Source organism: Mycetomoellerius zeteki, unplaced genomic scaffold, assembly GCF_001594055.1.
Source record: "Mycetomoellerius zeteki isolate Tzet28-1 unplaced genomic scaffold, Tzet1.0 scaffold182, whole genome shotgun sequence".
Taxonomy (NCBI): Eukaryota; Metazoa; Arthropoda; class Insecta; order Hymenoptera; family Formicidae; genus Mycetomoellerius; species Mycetomoellerius zeteki.
The window spans coordinates 1,629,152-1,653,430 of NW_017256778.1; the positions used below are offsets into that span (position 1 = coordinate 1,629,152).

General features: G+C 31.9%; 2 protein-coding genes across 3 annotated transcripts; both read right to left on the reverse strand.

The window, feature by feature from the left end:
* Nucleotides 1-473: 473 nt before the first annotated feature.
* Nucleotides 474-10,191, reverse strand: Smurf (SMAD specific E3 ubiquitin protein ligase). 2 transcript variants are annotated; one of them, XM_018446395.1, is made up of 12 exons: nt 9,986-10,191; nt 8,421-8,459; nt 8,236-8,344; nt 8,024-8,157; nt 7,011-7,275; nt 5,819-6,309; nt 4,583-4,832; nt 4,334-4,497; nt 3,442-3,632; nt 2,771-3,168; nt 1,662-2,122; nt 474-766 (listed from the first exon to the last, which is right to left on the reverse strand). In XM_018446395.1, exons 1-12 carry the CDS (start codon nt 10,038-10,040, stop codon nt 579-581), a joined length of 2,745 nt encoding a protein of 914 aa, XP_018301897.1. In that variant the 5' UTR covers nt 10,041-10,191; the 3' UTR covers nt 474-578. The 2 variants fall into 2 exon arrangements, with proteins under 2 accessions (XP_018301897.1, XP_018301896.1); XM_018446394.1 differs by having other exon boundaries at nt 4,334-4,500.
* A 2,489-nt stretch (nt 10,192-12,680) lies between these two features.
* Nucleotides 12,681-21,290, reverse strand: LOC108721719 (uncharacterized). The gene is made up of 4 exons (XM_018446403.1): nt 21,095-21,290; nt 16,427-16,481; nt 14,112-14,270; nt 12,681-13,513 (listed from the first exon to the last, which is right to left on the reverse strand). The coding sequence occupies exons 2-4, from the start codon at nt 16,469-16,471 to the stop codon at nt 13,325-13,327; spliced, it is 393 nt and encodes a 130-aa protein (XP_018301905.1). The 5' UTR covers nt 16,472-16,481; nt 21,095-21,290; the 3' UTR covers nt 12,681-13,324.
* Between the last annotated feature and the right edge of the window lie 2,989 nt (nt 21,291-24,279).

Genomic DNA, 24,279 nt, shown 5'->3' on the forward strand with positions numbered 1-24,279 from the left:
AACAGTTACAAATCCTATAAAATCCAGGAAGAAAAATCTAACTGTAAAAGAAAGTTCACTTCTGTAATGAAAAAAAATACAAAAGAAGTTAAATCTTTACTATTGTAATAAAAAAGTGCAAAAGATGTTACATCTCCAAATCCCTACTTGCAAATGCAGTTGTATCATCAATAATAATGACAGAAACTTTATGTCAAAATCAGCTAAAATCCTTTTTTTAGCTAAAAAATTAATCAAGTGCATTCTATTTTAATGAATAGAAATTGTGTTTCTTATGCATGTTTAATTAAGACAATGAATTTTTCCTAATTAAAAAAAATTTTTTACTGGTAACTTGCATGAACAAAATTGTATAAGTTTTTCGCTATCAAAAAAGTTTCAAATATATAATAAAAGATAATAATTTTTATCAATGAAATAAATATCAATTTAACTAACCAGAACGAAATGGATTAAAACTAAATTCATCCGATTGTGATTAAATTCTAATTTTTGTTTCGCAATTCTCAATCTTCAACACATAACCTGATATGGACTTATAGAAAAGATCATGCTAAAGTTGCAATAATTGCAACATATTACTCCACAGCGAAGCCACAAGTTTCTTCAACCGCCTGCGTAAGCTTGTCAAGCATCTTCTGATAAGTTGGATAATTTTGCGGTATGTCTATTCTATTGAAACAAGTATGTGCTTTCGGGAGATTTTCGCTCGGGGCATCAACGGCATGAATCGTAAAGAGTCGTGGACCTGCCGCTCCTGTCGACCCTACACAATCAAATGTAATATGTGATTATTATCTACGTGTTATATTTTTAAGGTCTATCAAGGTATTTATTGAAATTTTATAAAAAAAAATTCTGTGAGAATTTCCAGATTTTTCATGTATTACTCAAAATTCCAGTTAAAATTAGAGAATTTTTTGCGTCTTTGAAATAAACTGGAATGCATATATTATAATAACGCTGATAAAAATGATTAATATTTTAAATTAGTAGAAGACAGAGATTTCACAAGACTGTATCTATCTTTTTTTACAATTGGAGCTGTAAATATATAGGATAAGTATAGAGTCCCTATACTGAGTGTCTGGTCAATACTGTCATTTATCTTATTGATCTCATCAAAATATGACAAAATTAATAGGTGTCTCAAATGTATATATACATACATATAATACACACACATTATTTTTTTTTCTTTACTTATGACTTCATGTTTTGTCAAACTAACAACATTAGCCAGATTCTTACTATAAGGATTCTAGATGAATAGGAAAAGCTCACACTACTATCAGTGAGTTACTCTCTTCTGCTGTGTATTGTCTCACTTTGATTTTCTTTTATAAAAATTCATGAGACACACGAAAATGTTTATAAATGTAAGTGCATGTGTATGAGCGTACATTTATTGCTAATATATGTATCTATTGCTAATCAATTGTCGACGTTCTGTATTATCAAGAAAAAATTATTAAAAAAACAATATTTTTAAAGAGGCAGAATTTAAATTTAAAAATAAAATTCCACGAAATTTTCCCTGAACCGATAAAATTTTTTTTTTAAAGATAAAAAAGAAAAATCTCCTGAAATTTCCAGGTTTTCCAAGTTTTTCGAAATAGTAGACACCTTGTTAACGCAATATGTCTAAATATGAAATTTACCTTGCAAAGCCTTAAATCCCTGTAACGGAACTCTGGAGCTGCCAGTAACAAACTGAAGCAATCTCGCTCTCATTTCTTCACCATACGATTCCACTATTTGCCAGAACCACTGCACAACCGGTGTATCGGGAGTGCAATGCTTAAGTCGAGTGTGCATTTTCCAATCGTTTATGTCGATAGTGCCCAAACCGCCAATAACCAACTCCAATTCGCGTTCGTCGAACGGTCTTAGTAACAAGGGAGGTATCAGTTCGTGAAATCCTTTCTGTAACGCTAAGAACTGTTGCTCGATACCGCGCATAAATCGATAATTTACGTATAAGCGGACATATTCTCTCTTGTTTTCTTCCGTTACCGGAATATCTTTACCGCCTGGCTTTAGTTCATGATTCTTCAATACGCCAAAACTACTGTGCTCTACGGAAAAAGTAGCATCCAACACGCCGTCTATGCTATTTTCCCTAATAACGTGAAATATAGTAAATTAAATATATTCTTTAGAATTATCTCCACACTGTAAAAAAATTACATGTAAAATTACAACAATTATAGGGCAATTTTGAGATTCACTAGTAAAAATGTATATTTACACACATGCAAGTAAAATTACAACTCTTGCAAATAAAATTATTTTTCTTTATAATAATTAAATAATTTACAAAAATTATATTTAAAAATTATAATTTTTTAAAGTAAAGTTTTTTATAAATTTATGTAATTTCGTTAATTTGCTAGCAAATTAGAGTTTTTCTTAAGCTATATGAGATTAATATGTACGAATTTAAAAATGTAAATATAATATTTGTGGCATTACCATTATGTTATATATTTAAAAAATTTATACATTTACATAAAAAACTATAAAATATACTATTATTATTGTAATTTTTCGTCTAATATAAAAATATATTTACACAATTAGAGATAAAAATATTAATTTTTAATATAAACGTATAATTTTAGATATTTCTATTATCTAAATCGTATAATTTTTATACAATATATTGTTTATGTAATTTTACATACACTTTTTTATAGTATGAAGAAGTATATAAATCAGATATTAATAAAATTCTCTTTTTTTAATTAAAAAAAAAAATGTCACTTACAACATCCATGTAAGGCTTCTGTGTAGTTCCGGATCAACTCCTTCTATGTCGCTCAAAGTTATAGCTTTATTAAGCAACATTTTATAGAACGGAGTAGTGAAACCACCGTCAACGTGATGGCCGTGAAAGACGGCGATACCTATAATCCTTCCGGCAAAATGGAAATATGACAAATGTTCTGGATTTATGCCTGAATCCGGATTAATTTGAAGCGTATAATTATCATCTCTTGAATACTGAAAGAGTCCATATTGCGGATTTAGCATCTCATGAGACAATAAATATAACCATTCGCGTGCGACGCCGCCGTAATCAAGACCTTCCTCGCCGCGGAATTTGACCATGAGCCTTTTGCGCATATCTTTCGGACGCATTTTCATTATCAATCTGTATGATTCCTGTAAGAACGAAGTGGTGCTTATAGACGGGATATATACTCGTAAAACGAAATCTTAATTTTTTACGTTAATAACAATTAAAATTTGTTTAGAAATTAGAAATAATTCTAAAATATTTCAATTATTATTAATGTAAAAAATTATTTTAAATTATTAGAACAATTTTTTACGTTAATAACAATTTAGTTATAATAATTTAATAATTCATTGGGTTAATAAAATTTATTTTAAATTATTAAAATAAGATCGCGTAGATGTTTAAAATTTGCTCACTTCGAATATTTCATTCCTCGACACCTCTAACCTACAGTGTCCACTCTGAGGCTGAAGAGCATTCAGTTCCGCTCGAAGGCATTTCAACTTTGCTACTAAATCACGCTTATATTTCGGAAGAAGTTCATTGTCCATGAGCTCCTTCGGTAATTCTGATACTGTTTGAGCATTTTGAGATGGGGCGCTTTCCACTGAAATGCAAACAAATTCTTATTTTGCCTCGTTCATCTTATGATCGCATTGTTCATCTATACTCATGGATAAGATTATCACAAGAAAAAAAAAAGAGTATACATATGTACATTTAAAAAAGATAATTATCCGAGAACAAAAAGAGGGGATATTTTTTATGTATTTAATAAAATAATTTTAGGCATTTATTAAAATAAAATTTCTAGAACATAACTTTATTGACAATTCTTATTAATATAATTTTAAATATAAAATTTTTTTAAATATAAAAAGTTAATGACCAAAAAGTTTTATGATCTCAAAAAAGTACATGTACTCTTAAAAGAGTACGATTGGTAACCCTATCCATGGATTAAGAATCTCGATAATGCGACTTTTTACGATAATTCATCCTGATGAACAAGACTCTTCCGAAATGAAATGGCATTCTGCCCCAAGTGACAAAACAACCAAGACTGATTAACAGTCAGACCTCCAATGACTAGATAGACGCGTTGACAGATAAGATAAAATTGCGGGACGTACACAAATGTTCTTTTGTTTTGTTTTTGTGTGGAAATAAGTTAATTATGAGATCCGTATTGTGCGAGTATTATCGAACATGTAAAATGCAAGTCGAAGATGTAAGTGCTTCAGTTATTCTGTAGCGTATAATATATTTTTCTTTTTTAGAGAAAGTTTTGAAAGAAATTTTACTCACTTGTTGGAGAATTGTTGTTACTTCCGTTTTCATTTCTTGTTGGTTGCTGTGGTGTATTAGGTTGAACCATCGACGAATTCGTTGTATCCGCTTCAGCGGTTTCGCTCGTCACCGAATTATTTGCATTATTCGCAGTTTGATTGTTCACATTATTGTTTTGTCTTCTACTGTAGACAGAATAATTATTTGACATTCTTGTGCGTAATTACAACACTTACATTTAATCTTTCGACTTGTCTTTATACTTACTTCAGTAGACTGCTTATTATTTGACTGGACAGTCTGGGGTCGGTAAACTGCGTTGTCCTATTATTGTGATCTACGAAATATACTCGTCCACTCTGGGTCTGCCTCATTTCCCATCCGCTAGGAAGAGGACCCAGTTCGTTCGCCAATTCGTTAGCTTGCAAGTCGCGCGGAATCCTTGGGTCATGCCAAGTAGAAGATCCAGTTGGTACGTGATAGAAATATACTTGGCCTTGCTGGGTTTTCCTCATTTCTACACAAGCAATAGAATCTCTTTTTACTATATTTACACTCTAAAAAATATCGATATTAATTTAACATGACATACGATAAATTCTAAGGTATAATAATTCTCACTGTATGTCACCATCATGATGTGGATTTAAAACCCTTAGGTTTAAATCCATAATGTATTGCGGATTATAGTGTTACTTTAGTACCAATACAGTGAGAATTATGTAGACATCGCATAGTGTTAAATCAATATCGATATTTTTTAGAGCATACATCGTTTTTCCTATGTAATTAAAGAGCTTGCAGCAACAATGGACTAATTTTTCTCTTCTTCTTCTTACATTAGGCCTCTGGCCTGTATTACATCTCTCTCATATACTTGTGGTGCGCATGCTGATTATTCAATTGACACGAGCATGGAACCTACAGTTTTAATGCCGATTTCGAACGGCGAATTTTTCGAGAGGTATTTCTGTGGGCAAAGATACTCTCGGGAGGTTGCCGAGACACGAGCGTAAATATTTTGATTCCTACTGAGATCGAACGCGGGACTTCTGGCATGATAGACCAGTGCGCTATCTGCCATGCCATACTCGCTTTCAACATCAAGGGCTAACTCACATCTTGTAAAAATGAAGCAAAAAAACTCTAAAGTTAAAATGATGGAAAAAATATCAATATTATATCTACTTGACTAACTCACACGCAGCTGAGCATGTAATAATAATGGTTGCGTTCAGCAGACTCAATAATGGAGTGAGCGCTTGCTGCTATTGATGTATTCTTCCAGATTTAAAAGTCTAATTAGATAATCTAGAAAAATATACCAATAACAGTAAACGCTCACTCAACTGTTGAGCCTGCTAAACGCAGCGATGTAATATGTATTTTTCACTTTAGCTTCAAAGTTCATTTAAAATGTGAATTTGTTTTAAAATGTGAATTAATTCATTGTTGCAACAAGTCCTTCAGTTTACGTTGTATTTAAAAATAATTCGATTGTACCATAACCACGAGGTAGGTCCGGCGGTTGTGGCGGATCGGTTCGTCTGTCATTACTCGACATAACGCTATTTCTGTTTCTATTGCTGCGATTAGGCCTTCGAATTTGACCACCACTGTTAAGGCCACGTTCTACTCTTCCATTTGCATTTTGATTGCCGTTTTGTTCATCATTTCCTCTAATAATACGTCGATCTCTTAAGGACAATGCCGACGTTGTCGCGTTTCTTACGTTGTGTTGATTCTGTTGCTGATTGCGATTTTGCTGTTGCTGTTGCGTCGGTGTATTTCTCGGAGTATTTTGCGTTGAATTATCTCGGCTGGGTGTTTGACTTAATGTACTGTCCCCGCCAGTCCATTCGGGAGACATATGTCTTGCGGGACTTCCCTCGTTTCTTATATTCGGCGAGCTTGCGCTACTGCTGGGTGACGTAGGCTCCGATGACGACAATGGTGGTGGTTCCGGTGTCGTTGGTATAATAGCATTGTTAGGCCTATCAATGATATTGCTTGAATATGTTATAAAGCAACTGCGCCCAATATGACCTACTATCCAATATAGCTCACTTGCTATTTATATACGTAAATAATGATTTTTTTGAAATTAGATAAATGTACCAGTTAGTAGACATGACCCAATTATTGAAAAATGGCAAAACTTTTAAATATTAAGCTTTTAATGATATGTATAACTCTAAATAACTAATGAACTACTAATTGGGTCACGCGTCCCTTAATTGTCTACTAACAGGTACGTTTATCTTATTTAAAAATTTAGCTAGATTCAATTTAGATTCGAATTTGAAAATAATTTTGTTTGAACCATCAAAATAATTATATAGGACGCTTAGACATTCATGCCAATGTTACAAAAAATTTTTAACAACTAGTTAAGCATCTTATAATTATTTTGATGTTCAAACAAGATTATTTTCAGATCTGTATCTATCTAAATTTTCAGATATTTCAGTAAAATCGTTTTTCTGTTTAGATAGATACACGGATAGTTGAATCTTCTGCACCAATTTAAATATTGAAAATATTTTATATTTTTAACTAAAAATGTTTTCTGTATTTTGAATCTGATTACGTTTTCGATATTAAAAACTCAGCAAAAATTGCAACGTTTAAATAAGTCATATTAGATAAAGTTATTTTACAATGCGTTTGGGCCTGAGTAGATGGCAAATATTACCGAGCATTCGGACGGATCCATTGCGTGCTCTTCGTGTGATGATTTACGTAGTAAAGTCGACCGCTTTCTGTTCTCCTTTCTTCCCAACCGTCTGGTAGATCATTCGGGCAGCTCAGATCTCCGAGCACATCAACCACGGCGTTATGACCGACTGTATTACTCACAGCACCGTTATGACCATCCCGTGACATCAAGGACACAACAATTTGCCCTTTGACAACGTCCGTGTCATCAGAATGCGCTTTACATAAGTCCAAACGTTGATCTAAAAGTATGTATATTGCTAACTAATCTTTATAAAATGTTTTTGCAATATGTAAAATAACTTAAAATTAATATACATAAAAAAAGATGTTTCTTATGATAGATTTTGTACTTAAAGAGGCTATTTTAAAACGCTTAAATCTATAAACGTTTCCTCAAATTTTTTAAAATACGCGTTGAAATACAGAAAGCAACAATTTCGATTTTTACTTTGTTAAATAGCAATTTTGATAATTAGTTCACGATTACTAGTTTCGTTAAGTTTAAAGTTCATTTAATTTTACAGAATGCCACATAAAACTATTTCACTAATAATAAAACTAAATATGCCAAAAAACAAAATTAAATAAGTAATATAATAACAATGTGCCTAATTGCCTTTATCATAATTGAAAATCTTTATTTTAACATTAAAAGGAAGAAACATTTATTATTTAATTCTTTAGCCGTATTTTTGAGCTTTTATATCAACTATTTCAATAACTTTGTCAATACTTAAAGTGTTTATATAAAATTTAATTTAAATATTCTAAAGATATAATGTGTGTGTGTGTGTGTTGTGTGTGTGTGTGTGTGTGCTTTACAGAAATTATTTATTTTTATTCAACAAAATAAACTGCCCTTTAATTTAGTTCTTAATTCCAATTTTTCGCCAAGTAGGACGTATCTATTAAACACGAGATGCTATATATTGCGTGTTTTTATTAAGTAAGAATAAAATTTAATAATGATATAAAACAAATACATACATCCTGTGTCCTTAAGTCTTTGGATAGTATTTGATAATATGCGTACGCATCCCAAAAATCCTCCGTTTTGTTTTTTATGGAATTTTCTATAATTCCACACAGATATGGTGATTCCATCATTCTTTCCAATATATCTATATGAACAAGTAATAGTTATTTTCTTACGTGTTTACACTTAACGTCTCTGTACTTAGCCTTAAAAAAGTACTCACAAGTCATAATGTTGATTCCATTTAGGATCAAGAGTGGCTTTGCAGGTATCTGTACTGTGACACTGACCAGAACCTTCGACAGTTATTTTAGCAAAGGGATCGGGCAAACCTAAAAAAGAAATATTTTTTAATTATATTCATTTATATTTTGATATGCTACACTCTTTATAGAAAATAATACTCACGAAATAAATCCTTTCTAGCGAGATTGCGGGCGCACAAAACTAAAACATATATAATCATTATATAAATGTATATTTGCACACGCAAAAACTAAAATACTTCTAGCCTGCGTTCAGGGATCGCGTCGTTAGCGCTACTGTACCATTTTTTATTCATTAGATATAAAACAAGGAATGAAATAATGCAATAGCTCTGATAATTTTTTGCTTTTTTAAACGCAGTCATAGTCCTACTATTTTTTTTTCATCGTGCACGAATCAATAATGATACATTTATATAATTTAGAATGGGTTTTTCCACTTTTCGATAAACTTCAGCTCACAGTCTTACTCTCTTACGTTATCATTCTTTTACTCTTTTGTTTATCCAACAAATTACCACATAGTTTATCTGAAGATGGAACACCCCGTGCTTAGTAAATTAATTATGTAACTATAATATGTATGTGTGTGGATGTGTATATGTACTAATTCTAAGTTCTACATTATTGTCTAATCAGATAGGTTTTATAAAATCGTTCGATAATAATCTACTTCTATAGTATCTCCTGTTTATATCTATCTTATATTTGTTAAAGTAGTCTCTCAATTATTGCTACAGTTAATATGATTGTAACATACAATTATCACTGCTATTATGACAAAATTGGTTTGAATTTAAGTACAAATGATGTTATAATTCATATTAAATAATCGTTAATGATGACTGAATAGCCTATTTAAAGAATAAAAGAAGAATAGCCAGACATTAATGATAAAACTAATTCGAAAGATAATATTAGCTAGAAATAAAGTTTTGTTAAGAACATTGCCTTCTTAAGGACATCATATACTAATTCTAAGTTCTGTAGTAATGTACCTTTTGTTTGTCCATCTCGTATTTATTAATATAGACTCTTTAACTACTACTACGATTAATTTATTAATATATATAATTGTATCATATAGTTATGTCTAAAATTGATTCATTTAAATACAAATGATGTTGTAACTCATGTTAAATGTTATTAAAAATGAAAGAATGGCCTTTTCAAAGGAATAATAATCGAACATTAATGATAAAAATAGCCAGAAAAGTAATATTGAGTTCAGGTAAAAATGGGATGCTTCGTTAAGAACATTGCGAATGAATAACACATTAAATGGTCTTCACGACCGTCTATCCAGAATTAACAACGCTTTCATCGGTCTCCCGGAGAGTGCTCGCGGTGGGGCCTCGAGTCGCAGTCTCGCCGCCGAGGAAGCTGAAGCAACCGGAGGGCCAGGACGAAAATCGTGATCTTCGCCTAGGGCACGCGTTATCGGCGTGGGTCTGGTGAGTCTCCAGAGGGGAGACCAAGCAGGCACGGTTTGACGTTTACGCGTCGCTCGTCGTGGGCTCCTCCCCCGCGTGGAGGAACGCGGTGCGTGCGCGAGGGCACGTCGATTATCAAAACAGGCCAAAGTGCGTGGGCAGGTGCTCTCGTGTTGCGTGCGAACCGTAGTTCGGTCCGCATGAGAGCCCTGACTTTCTCGCACGACGAAGACGCACGACGCCCCCGAGGAAGAGACGGAATCGCCGTACTCACTCGTCAGACGGATCTTCATAGCCCCGTTCCTCCTGCTACCGCCCGGATTCGACATCCTGCACGCACATTTAACGCTCTGAACCGCGCATCGGCGCCGTAATTGGCAAAATAAAGTACGGGTTACTCTCCCGTGCCAAGGGAACGCGCGACGGCGACGGTGTTCACTCACTTCACTTGCTTCACTGCTCGCCCGCACCACTCACACATATGCGGGTACATACATACGGAAGCGCGTGCGAACGGTCTCTCGTTGACCGCACTATCGACTTGGAACGGCCGGTCGATTCTCGGAGCAGATTTGCACGCGATCTCGAAAGGCCTCGAGTCTGCGTAACGTAATTTTAACTACTTTACGTAATAGGCGTTATAAATCAATGTTTGATTTGAGTTGAGCGAATCGTGAGACGTACTTTTAGACCGAAGAGGATAAAATTAAATAAAGTAGGAAAGAAGATGAAATTATTTATATAGCAAATTTAATTGATCACGGCCATTCCGGTTGCTCACTTTCGATGTATCGAACGAAGCGTGTTGTGCTTGTTGGTCGCCTGTTCCCCCAAGTTCCCTATTGTGTAATAACGCGCACGTTAGGAACTTCAACGCTTCCCGCGTTGAAGAATAAAACTAGAAATGCGTTCTGTAGAGAAACCTGAGAGAGGACACGAGGGCTTTTTTCCTGTAACCGCAAAATGTCCCCGCACATTACTGTCCTCTGAAGAAGTGGATGCGAACTACACAATATCTAATTCTAAGGGTGAAATCACACGGTGCGGAAAAAGACTGCGGAATAGAGAATGCGTCATTGAAGCAACCAATCAGCACTATTCCGAATAGCGCTGAATAGCGCTGATTGGTTGCTTCAATGACGCATTCTCCATTCCGCAGTCTTTTTCCGAACCGTGTGATTTCACCGTAATACAAAAGTTGAGGCTATAACCACCGACGAGATATTATTAAAGACCGATATCCTTATGGGAGTTCGCGTCCTTGTTAATATTGAAGTGATTAAGAATAAAAAAAACTATTGTACTAATTTTATGATTTATTAGTTTAGTAGATAGACGTGTTTATCGGTGTACGTGCATTTAAAACTCAATAATACTCGATTTTTCTTTAAAATTGTGATTTCAGTGTTATCGTCAAAGTTCGATTATCAACAGAGATAATAACTGCAGAGAAAAAATTGTAATTTTTCAGCAATATATAGGATATTATAGCTTTACAAATATGTATATTTATTTATAGAGCATTTATGTAATAAAATATCATGAATTTAATAATGTATTAGTCAAATATTTATGTTAATAATAGCAAATTTATATCAATTGTCGATAATGTCAGCGTTCTTCGATTACCTCCGGGCCCTTGGGGCCCTTTTTATACCGCCGAAAATTTGTCCAGGGTTGACGGTCTTTAATAGAATCTCGTCGGTGCTATAACTTTTGAATTATAATTGGTTAAAGATAGTGTGTAATTTAAAAACTAAGATTATTCGATATTTTTGTATTAGGATTTTCATCTTAGAATGTTCAAAAGAATCCAGAAATAATAATAAAGGCTATAAAAGTAAAATGATTTTTTACTTATAAGCATTTAAGTTAGCTTATAATTCAAAAAATTATTGTAGTTCGACATTTTGATATTAGAATTTTTGTCCCAAAATGATCTCAGGAATCTCCCCTTAAGCGTTGTTCGGGTTTTTACGGAACACCCAATATATAGTTTGTAAACATTAAATTATTATATGTTTTTAGAAATGGATATTCATTTGAGATGTCATTATTGTTGTCGATATTCCTTGATATGTTCGGCAGAGATCGATTTTAACTTAAATAGCCTGCTCTAAGACCGGAATTCATAGTCCGGTCTTAATCTCAAGCAATGTCTTAAGATATTAATATAGTTCTCTGATTGGTTCATGCTAGTTTAAGACCATTTCGAATCTCGAGCAAAATCTATGGATTCCGCCCTAGGCCTGCTCAAGCTGAGCACGTTGGGATTGAACCTTTTTCTTGGCTAGTTCGCCGATGTAATTCTGATAAGTACGCAAAATAAAGTGAGATAGGTATATACTTGATATTTGGTGAAAGCGAGAAAAAGAGTTTCGTCTAGTGCAGGAATAAAAAACAGACCTTATATAACATCGCGTATCTAGCACAACGCGATAACACACTTGTAAATATTTTCTTATTTTTCAATCAACATATCGATTGAAAAGAGGAAGCATTAGGAAGGTATGGATGGTAGGAATGCTGATACGAAAATGTCTTCAATAATTTTTCTTTATTGTTGAAGTCTTAATGTAAAAATGTAGAAAGAAAAGATAAATATTTTGCGAATACTCATGAAAGGATGGCGGACATAACTAATTTTTCCAGCGCCAAGATACAATCAAATGACGTTGTATAATTTGTATATAAAAACATGTCATGATGTTATCGTTCCTTATTTTTCTTATTATCGCTACTTGTCAAATCTCAAAATAGTATGACTTAAACTTACAAGTGCGATATCAGTACGAGTACATTATTAATGATTATAATACCAACTGGCTTTTACAAAGGGACTGCCGCTTATTAATATTAACATATAACGTATATAATGTATAGGCTCGATTAAATATAAAGCATCCCCAAAATTGACATTCTAACAAAAAATAAATTAAAAAATATTTTTATTCAAAAATAATATTTATTTTTTAAATAATTTTAATGTTTTATTAGTCTTCCTTATTGGCATTTAATACCATCATTTTGTGAAGGAACAAAAATGAAGGTGCTTTATACTTATAGCCAAGGCTGCATAATATGCAAGAATGTATCATTGTCATGATCCCTGCACGTTTTGTACTATCATCGGTTAAATATCATCGCGAAGTCGCATTTATATTCAAAAGCATGACCATTTAAATATATATATAACCCAGAAATTTTTCTTTATTAATAAGAGAAAGTGTCTTGTATATTTTATCTTTATTAAATTTTTGAAAATTTTATATCAGAATCCTGACAAGTTAAGTGTAAGAAAGGTGGATTGATCCCGATGAAACGGACACTTCGTGCGAAGTGCAAGACAAATGGCACAAGTGAATTTCGCGAAGCTTCGTAACTTCGTGTTTCGCATAATTCAGAGAAATTGGCGGCACTTCGCGACGCCGCGCGTATGATGCGCATTCGGCTACACTTGGCTACCCCGCTGAAAAGAAAGTTTCTTTTGGGAAACTCTTTGGCAGTATCCAATCCTTTACAGATTAGAAAAGATTTCCGCCGATCGCGGAATGTGATTAACACCGATTGCCGACCGCGCAGTCCCTCGTTGTACTTAAAAGCGACTCAAATCTCAGTTCTCCCCCCGAAAAGTGAGGAACGCGTCCACGAGGAAAACGACACCCTCAATAATACTGAGAGAGCCTTTGGCTAAGCCGGTATCGCGAAATGATGATCTGTGTAATAGCTTCGAGAAGTAGTCGATGTTAAGTGCGCCCGCAGTGACGAACAAAGCACATCCAATGAGTGAGAAGAAAAGATCCTAAAAGATAAAAAGTTGCATTTGTAAAAATCTATGTATGATACTCTGTCAATTATAAAGCTATTAATGTATGTATTTTAATTTATATAGGTATATTACTGTATTAATTATGTGATCTGTTATGTAGATGTACACATATAAATTAAGAAATAATGTATCAAATTATGACCCGTTGGTCGTATTTTAGTTGATCGTATAAAGACACTGGTTGGTGTCAACTAAAAGTAACATCAATGTTATGTTTGTTATTTTTTGTTGGTCGATTAGAGAGTAATTTAAACATAGCTTCTTTAATTTTACTAGTTTTCTTAGATCTACATTTGATTCCCGCGGTGTTCCAAATTTTTCACGCATTCCATTTATATATAGGGTAGCTTATATAAAGTATGATAAGCCATAAATATATGTAGGCAAAATGGATAATTTTTCAAAGTAACTATGTGTTTTCTTTACACTAATTGATTAAAACGTTTTTTCGTATCTTCCATATTTTTGGAGTTATTGGCTTGTTACACTTTACATGGGTAACCCTGTATAACTTTATATTACGATTTCTATCTGATGAAAAATCTATCTTACAATATCTGTTGAAACATACCACGCGGCGGTTCACTGGCGTTCCCATCACGCTGCCGATAAACAAGCCGACCAGAATAATCAGATAGCCTCCAAAGGTGCCCATAGTTATCATCGCGGTAGGTTGATCTCCTCCATTGAAGGAGTTGTAGTGCAACCCAATAAGGATGCAAACCAAGAGCTGTAATCCGAAATGTACATTTAATGATGAAAATTTTTCTTAGCCTATGCGCTATAAATAAAAGAAGTTGATGGCCCTTTATTCTCGATGAAAAAAAAAAGAAGATAAAATATCTTCTTTTTTTTCATCGAAAATAAAGGTCCATCAGAAATAAAACTTTGTCGTATTCTCAATTATCTCTTGCTTTTATCATTCATACGGAACCTAGCAGTCTTTTTTGCTACAAAGTGAAGGTACGGCGGATATCGCCTACGAAACTGGGTCGATTCAGAGAGGGTACGTCGACTCTCTTTCAATATCATCATAAATAAAATATTGCCCACTACTCTGCCCACTACTATGTCCCAGTTGGCAAGTTTTTATTTCTAGACAACAGGTCATAAATGTGATCGTTTGATATAGTCCGCCAGATCATTAACACAGTTATAAGTACGTAAGAATAACGTCTACATAAAATATGTCATGTATGAACACAACATCTTCGATTAAGGCAGGTCTCAAAATTGATTCAACCAAAGATCTTCAAAAGTTCATAGACTGTATAATCTATAAAAACAATATTTATACAAATTTAGATTTTTTTATTTTAATTGAAAAAAGTCGATATTTATTTCGATGATATAGAATTTTTTAATGATTATTATAATATAATAATAATGTATAAGAAATTAAATAATAATACTAATTATCTCTCTCTGGCTAACTGTTAAGTAACGAAAGTTGAAAAAAGGTAAGTAAGCGAGAAATGTGCCATAAATTTCTGGGCGTTTTATTTCGCAATATATAATTTTCATCTTGAAGTCATCCATGGCGTCAACATTAAAATTGCACAAGTCAGCCTTCGATGCGATGAACACATTCGCCTAACACCGAATACAATATATCTCAAAGAATCACTCGGACTTGGTCACCCACGTGTTGATAAGCACGTGATACATACGTCGCATTTACATTTACTACAGCCAGAGCTTCGTCACTAAGGAGTGCCATTATATCGCACGATACATTAGCAATATAAATACTGTACTTTACCCGTGTGTCAAGAAAGCAGTGCAATAAATTCATCTACACATATCCATCATATTAATTCATCTATACATATCGATCACATTAATTCATAAATCATAATATAAATATAAACGAGCTTATTACACAAAAGACGCGGACTTATGGCACGTAGTACTCAAAGAATCCTAACGGAAGCTTCTTGCACCAATCGACTTCCGGACGACTTGAAGCGGACCGTAATAAGAAGAGGGAGGACAATCTTTGTGGTAATAAGCGCGGATTATGTCACTCTCCATTCTCACCGTCTTACGAATCGCGAAAGATATGCAGCGCGGAATGTCGCGCAACCAACAATGAAGCCCCGTAGCTTCGAGGCATTAATTTTCTTGATTTCGAAAGCATGATTTAAATTACAATAAACGTCGCAAGAAATTGAATCAATCGATCGGAAAGTTAAAAATAAATTCGAGGGCATGGTGGAGCTCTTAAAGAAGTACGAAGCAACCTCGAGGATAGTGTTTCTCTTGTGGTTGGAAATATATGCATGAAACACTATAATAGTTTTATGCAGCTTGAATCATGCACTTTCTCGAGAATTTAGTTTTCTACGTAATTTCGCATGCTAAGAATAGGAGAGCTCTTTAGAGCAATTTATCCTTCTAGTTTGCAAGTGCAATCTGTATGCGTTTCTAGTTATGTTAATTAATGTTTTGTAATGTGACATCATACGGTTAAGGCTATGCGTTGAATAAGAAAATCTGATTTATCACAATCATAATTTTTTTCATTTATAGTGCTGTATAAAATCTATATTGAAATGAGTACATAAGAGGATTTATACTGTAATTTGTTTCTTAAGTCCATATTGATGTATATCTACACTTTCTCACAAGGATAAAATAATGCTGTTGAAGTTGAAATTTTCATCCAATAATCTTATAGTGTCGTAAATAATTAAAAATATATAATAATATATTTAAACAAAGATAGCGCACGAAATGTCATGCCATTTAATTTTCTAAGCTTTGGTAATTAATTCAATTTTGTAATTATAAGTCTATATCAATTTTATTAAAAGTAAATACGATATGTATAAAACAAATAGTATAACATCTTGTGCGTTACTCTGTATTTATTAATATACTTACAAGCTCAAGGAATTTTATGATCGACAACCTCGTAATTGTAGTCATTTTGTCTGATCTGTAAATAGAAAAGAAATAATATAGAAATTAATTAATTATGTATGCTATTCATTAAAATAGAAAAAAGATGCACTTTCGCTTGTGAAAAAAACATTACATCTAGATTTATAAAATTGAGTTACGAATACGTGTATGGGCACCGAAAATGCGTCGCATAAATGCAAATACAATGACCATAAGCACAGAATGTAAGTCGCATAAAAACGTAATGAACGTAAAGAAAAATGGAGACACGATAATCGATATAATCATACTACAGTCGTATAAACAAAACCGGAAGTACATGGTGTTAAAGTGCCGCTTTTAAAAAAACATAAATTGCAACTTGTAAAATAGTAATACGTCGTTTGACAACACGTGTGACTAATGCATACGCCTATTAAACTTCGCGAAACACAATTACATTTTGCATATATAAATACATACAAGTATAATAAAAAAGGTTAAGAGAAGTATAAATCAATTTATTTCAAATAAAATTGGCAAACGGAGAACACAGACCGAATTTTTTTTCTCTTATATCTGCTGCGGAACTATCAGCGGTTTCTTTATCTCATTTTATCGTGAAAAATCCCCTTTATTATATAATCAATTACAAAATATTTGTCTATGGAAGAAATCTTTTAAAAAAGCCTTACTTCCATTTTCATAAAGTGAATATTAATTAACAATTTATTAACAAACAATAAAATAAACTATATTTCTCGAAATTATTTTACCTAAAAAAATGTGTAATGATTAAAATATATTGTATCTTAAAAAGCGAAAATAAAAAATTGTATTATTTGGACATACAAAAAATTAAAAAAATATTTGTACAAAATCGAGAAATTTATACAAAATTGCTAATTAATGTATTTTCTATAAATAAGATTTTATTTTAATAAAACTTTCCTCTGTATGAATACTTCTTGCATTATGTTCCTGATAAAAATTAGCGATATCAAGAATCTTACATTTATAGTTTATCAGAAACCGGAAGACACGCAGCGTGTGTGTACCAATTGTGTGTTCGTATAGTCTACGATGACATGTCGTGACCACAATGACCTTAATATATCATCGTGACATTTATTACTATTTTAATAACCGCGAGTCTAAATTCAACTCTTTGATCATTTCCGTAGTTCTTGTGTGTTGACATTTTTATGTGTTTTACTTGCCTTCTCGTGGAAGAAATTATTTATAGCAAAATTTGACGCTGTTTCTTTGCATAATAAAAATTTTATGTATGCTTTAATATTGAATTAAATACTAATATAAATATATACTATATATGTGTGTGTGTGTGCGTGCATGCGTGCGTGCGTGCGTGCGTGCGTGCGTGCGTGCGTGTGTGTATGAGATGTGCTATAAAAATATTTTATCAATAATTAATATGATTTGTTGAACGTATAGAGAGAGAGAGAGAGAGAGAGAGAGAGAGAGAGAGAGAAAGAGAAAGCTATTGAATCGGAAGTAACATGAAATCGAGGGGCACGCGCACCGAAACTTAATAACAATCCACTTCCATGTTATATTTAGATACATCGGGTAACTCTCGAGAATGTTACTCACGGATTAATGAACGGTTTCAGTTCGAAACTCCGTAAAGCTCATGTTATACTACGCATTATGAACGCGGATTATATTGGGATTTGCGAACTTTACGAATCGTTGATTCATCAATTCGATTGACTGATCAACAATTCGCAAGTTACATTTCTAATCTAATCCATATTCACAATGTATAATGTGACATGGATTTTTCCCAGAAGAGGAAGATGAGAATATAAATATACTCGTGACATAATTATACATCAAAAATTATATAATTATGTTATTACTAATCGTAACAATTTTTAAAATTCATTACTAAATCAATAATGTACGTGGCAACAAATTAATATCAGCAAATATTGCTTTATGATATTATATCGCCATAAGCGAATATTATGCATGCTTAATTGGACTAATACAAACTTTACGTCATCTCTCGATCGTTGGATGACTTGAGTGGGTCGGCACGTATGATGACCGTGACATACCCAAGATGGGTAGAATGCAACAAAACTAAAATAGCACAACGTATGTTCTGAATGCTTATACCGTCATTGAGTAAGAAGCGCTTGTTAGTCAGTCAAACGAAGTAATGAATTTTTAGATTTAGATGTGTGAATCAAGTGAAATCGATATAGCAACGTTCAGTGAATTTATTTTCTCAATCATTTTCTCTCAACGACAATTACATTAAAAGAAAATGTTAGTAATTTCTTCAGCAAGAATAACTATATACAAAAGAACAGATATATGCCGGCACACATATATAATTCTTTTATATATATCACAGTTTCCTCCTATATGAAAAAAAATTATTTTACTAAAGTATTTAACAATTTAAATAGATACAAATCTGAAAAATTTATGAAAACGATTGTGTAGGAAATTCAAGCATGATGATTAATGCTGCAAAAATTTTTATATTCTAACAACTAGCTTGAACGTCCTACATAATTATTTTGCTAGATTAAGAATGTTATTTTCAGATCTATATCTAATCTAGCTAAATATATACTTCAGTAAAACTGTTCTTTCCGTATAACTTTAAATTTGTTTTAGTTATTGTTTTATTCTTCACTAATTCAATGGCACGACGCAATATTTAAGTTATTCGCGAAAAATTTGCATCAAAAATTTCTCATGTGCCTTCTATAACGAGTACGCGAACGAAGTTGGCGAATAGCAAGTGTAGCATAACAAGTAATAAATTTTATTTATATTACATGACCTTGCTTTATTTGTGATTGTTTGGTTCATTTCACATCAATCGAGCAGAAACTGCCGTTTATATTTATAGTATAGGTACAGAAGACGCATGAGAAACTTTTGATTCAAATTTCTCAGGAATGTTTGAATTTTGCGTCGTGCGATGTACTTGCTTATGAATTATAGTACTAAATATATTTAAAGTTATGCAAAATCCATATGTACACTACTTGGCTCTCTCCTTATGAGAAATATTTATTTAAAAAAATTTTTAAATATACAGGAATAATTTTAAAAATACTACTTATATTTTTCTCTTACATTAACATTACTCTGGATGAAAATTTATTCTTACAATTAAGAACTTTTTTTACACTTTTTTTATGTCTACTTTATTGCATGATGTTATTAATTAGCTATTTTAATGTAAAAGAATAAGCTTTTATCAAATATTATTTTAAACTATCAAAATTTTAATTGTGGTTTCAAACGAGACAAATGTTAAAAGGTAAATCGCGGTCTTGTAACACAAGAAAGGAACACACTTTTTGTACCGAAAAGGAAAATACTTTCACGACTCACCACTACCTTGACTCCGTTTTTATAATTTCTTTCAGACTCTTTTTCTTTCAAGGCTGTACGTTTTCAAAACAAAGATATATAATTGATTTAAAGAAAAATATTTACAGAAATAATAAAAACAGTTTCTAAAATCATTGGATGTCAATATTTGTATTATTGTAATTTAAAATAAATATTTTGTATCTTTTATATTTCTAACCAATATCGCTAATAATTATTTTGTCATAAATAATTATATTACTTTTAAAAATAAAATTGTACATATAATATAAAGTACTCCGAAATTTGTAAATTTATTTTGGTGACATACAATATATGATATGATTTTATATTTCTTCATTCTTAACGTCTGCGTATCTTTTCTTATATTCCGTGACTAATATTGATTAAAAAATATCGTACTATAAATATGACATAAGAACAAATGTAAGATTGTGCAAATTGAATACAGTTAAACGTGATTTGATAAATACAGTTAAACAAATTTCCAACAATGGCTTTATATTGGCTTATAAAATTTGGAACTAGTTTCTGATTAGTCACAAATGTTTTCATTACTTTAAATGACTGCGTATCCACGCGAATGTTATATATATATATATATATATATACACCTGGTATTCTTACATCATAGTATTGCATATATACAAATACGCGATACATTCGAAGTTCACGGACTTATTTTCTACGCAAACTACATTACTTAAGATAAAGATATCATAAAAGCGTCACATTTGGTATGACGTAAACGAATACATCATTTGGTATGACGTACTATTTGCGAAAAAGAATTGACGTTTTTTTTAAATAAAGTATCATATCTCTCTTTTAATAATAAATAGAAATATATTTACGTACACTTTATTATAAATTTATCGGCTATATTTATTGTAAATTATATACATATAATTATAAATTATATATATATGATTCTTTATTCTTCAAAATATTTTCAGAAATAAAAATTAAATATTTAGCATTACAGACAATTTCTATCTTTCAACAAATAGTACTATATTATTGTGTGTTTGTATACACGGAGCAACGTTTGGCGTCTTATTCTAATATCTCACTCCAACCGGTCAAGGCTAGTCGGCAAACCAGCACACAAAAGAACAGTACAAACAAAGAGCCTGGAGCAAGCGTTGGGTGCGTCTTAAAACAGCGGTCCGTAGCTTTACCGTAAAATTCCCGATCTCGATTTATGAAAAACATGAAAGAAGCTCGTTCATTCATTCACGCACGTCGGCGTCGGGCGTATTCCGTGTCGTAGAGCATACTTACGTGTTCACGCTTTCGATTCACCGAACGGTCGTAGATGCTCGCGAGACGAGGGTTCAACGACGACTGATGCTGAAGACCGACCACGCATTGTGCAGGCGCGTCAGCTAGCCTCGATTTTTACGATCGACGGAAACACGCCGACTTTTACATCACATCATGGTGTTCACGCATCGAGTGAATACAGACGCTATGGTCCAGTGGCGCTCATTTTCTCCGTGAATCCGCTTGATGGATGCTACCATATAATGTTTTGTCATGGGTTTTAATGTAGAACGGAATTAAAATATGATTAGTAAGATGACATGGTGATTGATAAAATGGTAAAGTCGTGTCAGCAAAATTGTAAAGACTCACACGTACAAGCCGAAGAAATGACGACGTTTCCTTTATAAAGACGTATTTATCCATTTTCGTAAACGATTATTTAAAGTTTAACTCATTTGAGTTAATATTTATATTTGAAAAAAAAAAAAAAAGAATTACCCAAACAGAATAACACGTCATGATATCGTTAAATTCGCGTTAAAATAACTCGCAACTAATTGAAGAGTAACTTTTAGTGATCATTTTGACACTATTTTGACGTTATAGTTTGATATCATGAAAGTTTTTGTTTAAGTAAAAAGAATTAATAAAAAAATAAGTAAAACTTTCTTTGTAATATAATTTGAAAAAGATTAAATACAAAAGAATAATATATGTTTTTGAAACATTTTATTTTTTCGTTACATAAATTCTAAATTAATTAATTTTAAAGTACTACAATATATAACAAAAACATATATTCGAGATATCTTCAAGTAACTAAAACATATTGATATCATTTTTTATAATTAAAATATTTCATATCAAACTTACATTTCTATGAATTACAAAAATTACAATGTTCCAGATTAATTTCTCTAAGTAATCCATCACATAATAATAAACATTGTCTCGTTAGTTAAAATGTTATTGAAATTTGCGCAAATAATTACGAACTCGTTAATTAATTTAAAAATAATACATTGTTATACATTTAATCAGCTGCCCGACTTTTAAAATGACAATTTATATTTCAACTCGTTTTATCGCAAATACGAAGATATCATTTAGTAACTACTTGCTTTTTTACAATGATGTAATTATGTATGAGATAACGTTATCTGTGAGATAAAAGAGAACCCAAGAATCGGATAATAGTGACTCAAGGATTACGTCGATTCTACTCCTTGAACGTGACATCACAGCATTTGCTACGCGATGACGTATCGATTAAAAAAAATATTAAAAAATGCGAGGCTGATTCATTTTATGAATAATTTCAACATATTATTTAAAAAAAGGTTCTTACTTTAATTTTTTGATTTTATTAAAATTAAACATTTAATTAAAATTCTATAAAAATGACTTCTTAAATTTAAGTAAACAAACAATGTTACAAGTTTTTAATAAATGACAATATCAATCCCAGACAATTGATAATATTTTTAAAAATTCAAAGAAGTCAATTCATTATTATTCAAACAGTCTCAAAATTCAGAATAAAATTTTCTTTTTACACGCCATGTAAATCAACAATAGTTGCGTAGACCACGAGCACGCATAATAATGAGATTCATCTGTTGCCCGATATATGAAAGCACGCGCATTTTTTAACATGTATTATCCACGTGCGCGAAGGATACGACGCAGTCACAGAGATCTCGAAATACCTTATATACTTATATAGTCTATCCCACACACAAGTCTGGCTCGCATATTTGTGTTACGTTTTCGCTGTCTTTGTTTCCGCCACCGCTCATTCACAGACACAGACATACGTGTCTATACTTTTGCCTGTAAATTACCCACGACCGTTTGCGTTCGCGTTCATTAGCCTCCTTTCGCCGATTACTTGCGATATAATATGAGTTTTCGCCGAGTCCTCGCGAGATCGATATATCCACCATAGAGATATCGCAGGATATTAAAGAATTTTTATTAGGATCGGACATAGCTTATAAATGTTTGCATTAAAAGCAATTAAATTATGTTAAATTATATTAATATCAATATCAACCCTTTGAGGACCGGAACAATCTTTCTAACAAAAAGATTTAAAAAGGACCTTATTTTCAGGGTTACTAAATTTGATTCTGATTTCGGAATTTTAAAATTCAAATTTTAAAAAATAATCTGATTATTGTGGAACTTAGCTTTAGGAGGTTTTTGATATCGCTGAGTTTGTAGCTTAAAAATGTCGAATTTTAAAAGAAAAAATTTCGCAATTAAAAATTTCTTAAAGCTGATCCTATAAGTAGCATAATTCATTGACGCAATATTGGCGCAATATATCCCCAGTTTAACTAATGTATCGCCAATGAATTTTGTGCTACTAGAGAGTTTTATAATATAATCAAATTATTTTTTTAAATTTTATCCGCCATAATATTGGATCAACTATTTCGAATTTTTTTCTTTTTGACCTCAGATTTGAACAAAACATTATCAAAGATATTATAAATTAAGAGAATTAGTATCACTATAATTCGCTCGTGTAAATTACAAACAATCAATATAGAAGCCAATTCAGATTATAAATTAAACGAGCTATATTAGTTAACAATGTGATATTATTTATTCAATTATAATTATATATAAAACATTATCAATTATCTTGTAGACCAAGTTTCAAAAAAATCGTGCAAGAAATTTACAAAATAAAAGAGGCGATTCCAAATAAAATCGCTAGCTTACAAAAGGTTAAATAAATTAAAACAATAAATTAAAAACATTACGGTCTCTCGCTAAATTTAATATGATCCATCAAATGTATTTGTAAAATTCTTCTTGTAGAAATATATTCTTTATTATATAGGAAATAAATTCGTAATATAAATATAAATATGATTAAATGCACACATATTACTGATATAATAACAATGAGGAACGAGATTTTCTATTTTTCAATTGAATGGTGATTTTTATATATTTGTAGTTGCTGAAAAAGAATGTAATATTAAAAATATATCACCATCCACACATTTTGAGAAAAATGGCATCTGAAAGATTGCAAAAACGATGATTCTGAGAGTTGTCATGACGTTGTATGATATTGCAGCAATTTTTTTTTTAATTTTATTAATGCCACGCAAAAGTACCAACTTTTAGATTTAAAATTCTTTTTGTTTTATTATACGATTTTTCGTTTTCGAGATATAATA